Genomic DNA, 6,950 nt, shown 5'->3' with positions numbered 1-6,950 from the left:
ATAGATTTACTGAGTATGTCCACAAGAAAATGAATCTCAGGATTCTATATGGTGACATATCACTACTTTGATAATAAAATATACTTTGAACCTTGAACTTTGAAATGGCACCGTGCATACCCAGAAAGCACAGCGCTTCAGAAATCAGTGCCTGTCTGCTGTCAAACAAATACGCATGCGCTGGAGGTCTCTCCTGGAGGTGCCAAATTCGCGCATGCGCCCAGTGGACAAGCGGCTCTGGAGCATCGGGAGCAGGTAGGAGCGGGGTTCTGGCGGGTTTTCATCAGCCCGGCGTCCGCAGCCGGACTGAGGGACAGTTACTCCGGGAACCGGACACACTACGGACCCCGGGATGGTCCCGCGTATTTCCCCCTCTCTCTCAGCTCCACGCTTCACACCCGAACCCCGGGGAATTTTCTACTGATGATGGGTGCTGCCGACGCCATCTTGCGGCGCATGCGTATCGCGGGGCCCGTGACGGGTCTGGGGTTCGTGAAAATGTCTCGTATCGAGGCAGCAATGGGTGATGCTGCCAAGGCTTTCCCCTCAGTCCGCAGGCTGAGGGACTGGCAGCCGGTTCACCTCCCAGACACAGCCGAGCCTCAGCTGTCTGAATCCAAGGATCTGGAACGGAACAAAACTAGAGTTTCCAGTTCAGATTCTGGTTTAATATCACCGGCATATGTCGTGAAATGTGTTGTCTTTGCGGCAGAAGTACAATGCAATATATAATAATAAAAAAGAGCCAATTACAGTTAAAGCATTTAATATGTAGTGCAAGAAAAGAGTAATGAGGTAGGGTCCATGGGTTCAACGTCCATTCAGAAACCGGGTAGCAGAAGGGAAGAAACTGTTCCTAAATCATTGAATTTGGCTCCTGTAGCTCCTTCCTGATGGTGGCAATGAGAAGAGGGCATGTCGTGGGTGATGGGGATCCTTAGAGACAGATGCCTCCCTTGTTCAGGCATCGATCCTGGAAGATGTCCGGGATGCTGGTGAGGCGAGTGCCCATGATGGACCTGACTGAGTTCACAATGTCTGCAGCTTCTTTCAATCTTGTATATTAACTTCTCCCCCTCCCATACTAGACGGTGATGCAGCCAGTTAGAATTCTTTTCACTGTACATTTGTGGAAATTTGCAAATGTATTTGGTGACAAACAAAATCTCCTCTTTTGCCTTCTTTGTAGCTGCGTTGATATACTGGGCCCAGGTTTGATCCTCGACACTCAGGATCTTGAAACTGCTCACTCTCTCCACTTCTGATCCCTTTCTGAGGATTGGTGTGTGTTCCCTCATCTTACCCGTTTTGAAGTCCACGATCAGCTCTTTGGTCTTCCTGACGTTGAGTGGAGGTTGTTGCTGCGACACCACTCAACCAGCCGGTGTATTACACTGCTGTACGCCCTCTTGGTGCCATCTGAAATCTGCCAATGATAGTTGTGTCATCATGAAATTTATAGACGGCATTTGAGCTGTTCCCAGCCACACAGTCATGGGTGTAGAGAGAGAAAAGCAGTGGGCGAAACACACGTCCCTGAGGTTTTGATTGTCATTGAGTTGGAGATGTTATTTCCAATCCACACAGATTGAGATCTTCCAGTTAGGAAGTCGAGGGTCCAGTTGCAGACAGAGGCCCAGAGGTGTGGGAATTATTGTTTTATAAACGCTGAGCTGTAGTCAGCACCCTGAACAAAATTCCGACTGTAGCAGTGAGAGACTGAAAACATCTCTGAACGGGTGAGAGATTGATTGGTTGGCACAGGTTTTCAGAGCCATACCAGAAACTCCATCGGGGGCCTCTCACCGTACAAGGGTTCGCCCGTTTGAAAGACGCTCTGACGTTGGCCTCCAAGATAGAGATCACGGGGTCACCAGGTCCTGCAGAGATCCTCATTGCTGTAGTTTTATTCTCCCATTCAAAGTGTGTACAAAAGGCATTGAGCTTATCTGGGAGAGAAGCCTCACTGTCAGAGCTGACGTACATACATTTCCACCTCCAACCTCGTTTGGAATTGTTCCTTTGCTCTTCAGATAGCCCTCCATAAGTCACATCTGGTCGTATGGTATAGTCCTGGGTCACCAATTTCAATGCCGCTGATCTAGCCCTGAGCATCACCTCCTAGTTCATCCGTGGCTTTTTATTCTGGAGTGCACAGTGTGTTCTTGTAGGCACACACTCATCCACACAGGTTCTAATGAAGTCAGTGACAGCTGTGACGTACTTACTCAGACTCGCAGATGAATCCCTGAACACAGTCCAGTCCACTTACTCGGAGCAGTCCTGTAAACGGTCCTGTGCCATACATTCTTGGTCCTCACTACTGGTGCTGCAGTCCTCAGTCTTCAGTCTCCGTCTGCAGTCAGGGAGTAGAAGTCCAGCCCGGAGATCAGACTTTCCAAAGTGTGGGCGTGTGATGGTGTGGTAAGCACTCCTGATGGTCCTGTAACAATGGTCCAGTGTGTTGGTTGCTTGGTTAGTGATCTGTTAGTAATAGTTATTTAGGGACTTTTTTAAGCTGGCCTGGTTAAAAGGGAGGGCACTTGATCACTAGATGTTCGAGGTTACATTAGCAGGACTGGGAGGGCTGCACGTCACAAAGAGCTGATCATAAAGCATACTCCACCTCTGCTGCCTTGGAAAGACTCAGCAGTCCTATCTTGGCAGTGAATTGTGAAGCCATTGAGCTGTATCGCTGTGTCCTGAATGTAAAATAAAAACACCAGCAGTTTTTAATGTACCTTTAGAATAGCAATCTTGCTCTGTTATCTATGGTTTTATTTACCTGATACTGTACGTCTACTAGCAGGATAGTCTGTATTGGTAGGCAAAAGCCACACTTCCTTAAACGAGCTTTCAAACCAGAGTGACCTCCTCTCTTCCACGGTCTTAAAGGGGAACCACACCAGTGACTAGAGTTGATTTTTTAAAATCACATTAAAATGATTTTACTAACTGTATGGTCCATTGATGAAGCTGTGGTTTTCAGCTGTAGCAGTCTAAAATGGGAATATATGACTTTCATTGGAGCTCCTACACGAGTTGCCTTCTTGGTAAATAATCTGTTTAATTGAGACTGAGTCTTAAAAACAAGGTAGTGTTTCTCCGTTCCATTCAATTAAAATGTCAGTTAATGCTGAATAGAATAGAAAACAAAACCCTTACATTCATTTTGTTTCTTCAGCAAATCACCAATTTTCTACCTCTCCTGCTTCTGGATCTTTCTACCTGCGAGAATATGTTTAGTCCTATTCTCTCTGGGAACAGACTGATATCAGACAACTTTGTCTGGGGTAACCAGCGACCTGTAGCACTCACACTGGTGAGGGAGGAGGGTTTGAGTGCTTAGAAAGTCTCCAGAGCAGCCATGTAATATCATGTGCTCTTTGTAGCTCTGTGGGACGTGCCCAGAACCTGAAATAATACCAACTGGGAAAGACAAACTGAGCCAAGTCACAGATTGATGACGGGCAGACATGTCCATTCTGATATAGATGGAAAGACAGAGAATTTACTCGCTAATGCCACTCCCCCCCTTCTTACCCCATCCCTGACATATTTAGTTGTTTGTTTTTTTTTCTCTCTCTGCCCATCACCCTGCCTGTTCTCCATCTCCCTCTGGCGCTCCCCCCCTTTCTTTCTCCTGAGGCCTCCTGTCCCATGATCCTTTCCCTTCTCCAGCTCTGTATCACTTTCGCCAATCACCTTTCCAGCTCTTAGCTTCATCCCACCCCCTCCGGTCTTCTCCTATCATTTTGCATTTCTCCCTCCCCCCACTACTTTCAAATCTCTTACTATCTTTCCTTTCAGTTAGTCCTGACGAAGGGTCTCGGCCCGAAACGTCGACAGTGCTTCTTCTTATAAATGCTGCCTGGCCTGCTGTGTTCCACCAGCATTTTGTGTGTGTTGTTTGAATTTACTTGCCGGTCCGGATTCCTGGACAGAGCCCAGCTAGAGAATGAGGAGTTTTTCTTCCAACTTGGGCTGAAGCTCGCCGTAATAGTGTAATGTTAGAGCTCACATTGAGAGTGAAATGAGCTGATTTGTCCTTCACTCATTGATGAGTTTTGTAAATCTCTTTTACAGATTAGAAATGGAAAAGAATCTCTGGGAATCTTGAAAACAAAAACACATCCATTCTGCTGTCTTTGTCAGCTCACCAGCACTTGAAAACAATCAGTCTCTGACTGTAGAGGAGGAGATGCTTGAGAAGACAGCACAGCACTCACAGCAAGGAGAATCTGAACAAGTTTTCAGTGTAGGGGTGAGATTTGGATGAACCCACCAGGAGATAAAGCTTTCAATTATCTTCAAATTATCAAAGGAGTGACCAGATATTTCCTTTGTAGCACCGATAGATCAGTTGTCGATCCTTGGAGATGGAGATGTGTCTCATCCCAGCTGGACCTGTGTTTTGTGTCTGAAAGGAAACATTCTGTTTTAACTCGGTGAAATCCCCTGGAACCAGGGTGCTGAGAACACACCAGCATTTGTTCACCAGAGATCAGTTCCTCAACTGCAATGATTTGACACGGGATTCACTCTGACTAACATCGGACTTGGTGAATTGCCAGACAATTGATAGCAGGGAGATATCATTCACCTGCTCTCAGTGTGGGAATGAATTCTCTCACTCAGCCAACCTGCAGATAAGCCAGTGAGTTCACACTGGGGAGAGGCCAATGATCTGTTCTTTGGGAGGGGATATACTCAATCATCCAGCCTGAAGATACATCAGGAAGTTCACACTATAGTGAGGCGGTTCACCTGTTCTGACTGAGGGAAGCAATTGATTCTGTCATCCAAACTGAAGGTTACAGATTGGGGTGTCGTCATTTGGATTTCAGTTCAGACTGTGTCTGCAAGGAGTTTGTACGTCTTTGCCGTGACCACATGGATTTCCTCCGGGTGCTCTAGTTTCCACTCACAGTCCAAGGACTGATCGGATAATAGGTTAATTGGTCATTGTAAATTGTCCCGGATAAAGCCGGGTTAACAGGTGGATTGCTGGATGGAGCAGCTCATTGGGCTGAAGAGGCCTGTTCCATGCTGTATCTCCAAATAAAATCCACACCAGTGAGAGGCCATTCACCTGATCCTTGTGGGAAGAAATTCACTCACTCAGCCCACTGGGAGACACGTCAGTGAGTTCACAAGGGAGAGAGACTGTTCTAACATTTTGTGTGTGGAGAGGGATTCTCTAATTCATCCCACATGATGAGACACCAGCGAGTTCACACTGGGGAGAAACCGTTCACCTGCTCTGAATGTGGGAAGGGATTTAATCGGCCATCTAAACTACTAGCACACCAGCGTGTTCACACCAGGGAGAAGCCGTTCACCTGCTCTGAATGTGGGAAGGGATTTACTGAGTCGTCTAACTTGCTGGTACACCAACGAGTTCACACTGGGGAGAGACCGTTCACTTGCTCTGAATGTGGGAAGGGATTCACTCAGTCCTCTAACCTGCTGACACACCAGCATGTTCACAGTGGGGAGAGACCATTTGTTTGCACTGAGTGTGGGAAGGGATTTACTCGGTCAACGATGCTTCTAGTACACCAGCGAATTCACACTGGGGAGAGACCGTTCACCTGCTCTGAATGTGGGAAGGGGTTCACTCGGTCAACTCATTTGATGAGACACCAGCGAGTTCACACTGGGGAGAGGCCATTCACCTGCTCTCAATGTGGGAAGCGATTTACCCGGTCATCCCACTTACAGATACACCAGCGAGTTCACACTGGGGAGAGGCCGTTCACCTGTTCAGAATGTGGAAAGGGATTTACTCTTTCATCTCACCTTCTGGCGCACCAGCGAATTCATACCGGGGAGAGACCGTTCACCTGCTCTGAATGTGGGAAGGGATTCACTCAGTCATCCCACCTCGTGAAGCACTACCGAGTTCACACTCGGGAAAGTGTTTAAATAAGCAGCCTGCTGGATATTTAACCCTCACAGTTTCTGAATCCAGAGATAAGTTCAAAAGTGACTGTTGGTGTCAGACTGTAATTACTGCTGCTCTCTTCAAACCAAGTCTGCACGGTGTGATTGGGATGGGAGGTGTTTCCTATGCTGATGTTCATATTTAATGGGAATGGAGTTTAATTTTCTGGATCTGTGACAAATAAATGAATTCTATTTTAAACAGTGTCTCAGGTACAGTTAATCTACAAGACACCCAGTGTACAGTTAGGACCCAGCAGTCAAGCTGATCACTGCCATTGTTTCTTGTTCCACGAATGTCCTTCCAAATCCATCCCTGCTTTTCACCTCTCACTCTCTCTGTGGTGATGGGTGCCAAATAGTCACCAGTTGTGGATGAAAAGGTTCCCCTTGAATTTCCTGCATGACTTTCTGTGGACTGAAGACAAGCTCACTGCCAAATGTCTGACATGTTCTTCATCCCTCAAACCTCTGTGCTGAGGAGGAGTGGCATTGGTCGTTAACCTCCCTATCCGTTGCTCTTTTCAACATCATACACGAGGGACTCTGCAGATGCTGAAAATCCAGAGTGATACTCACACAGTAACACAGCTGGTCAAGCAGAAAAACAGAAAGAGTGGGAATTAAGGGGGCGTTTCTGGTTTGCTACCGGAGACTAGTGTTCTGCAGGAGTTGGTGTTGGGTCCTTGTCTATTCACGTAATGTCAGTAACTTGGATAGCGGAATTGAAGGCTTTGTGGCCAAGTTTTCCGATGATGCGAAGATAGTTGCAGGACTGGGTAGGTTTTCAGAAGGATTTAGACAAAGGAGAATGGGCAAAGAAGTGGCAGATCAGAATCAGGTTTATTATCACCGGCAATTGACATGAAATTTGTTAGTAGCAGCAGTTCAACACAAAAAAAAAATTAAAAAATAAACAAGTAGATCAGTTATGTATATTGAATAGATTTATTAAACACGTGCAAAAACAAAAATACTGTATATTTTTTTTTAAAGTGTGGTAG

At 46.4% G+C, this 6,950-nt stretch overlaps 1 protein-coding gene across 1 annotated transcript in view; it reads left to right on the top strand.

The window, feature by feature from the left end:
- The first annotated feature begins 215 nt into the window (after positions 1–215).
- The window catches only part of LOC140716438 (uncharacterized), a 28,438-nt gene continuing 21,703 nt past the window's right edge, over positions 216–6,950 (top strand). The window contains exons 1-2 of the mRNA XM_073029174.1: positions 216–255; positions 4,087–5,904. Of these exons, the coding sequence (XP_072885275.1) occupies positions 5,215–5,904 (690 nt within the window). The 5' untranslated portion in view covers positions 216–255; positions 4,087–5,214. The remainder of the gene's footprint in view (positions 256–4,086; positions 5,905–6,950) is intronic.

This window comes from Hemitrygon akajei, chromosome 25 (genome assembly GCF_048418815.1).
Source record: "Hemitrygon akajei chromosome 25, sHemAka1.3, whole genome shotgun sequence".
NCBI classification, from domain to species: Eukaryota; Metazoa; Chordata; class Chondrichthyes; order Myliobatiformes; family Dasyatidae; genus Hemitrygon; species Hemitrygon akajei.
The sequence above is the reverse complement of the archived record's forward strand: the minus strand, read 5'-3'. Positions and strand labels throughout refer to the sequence as shown.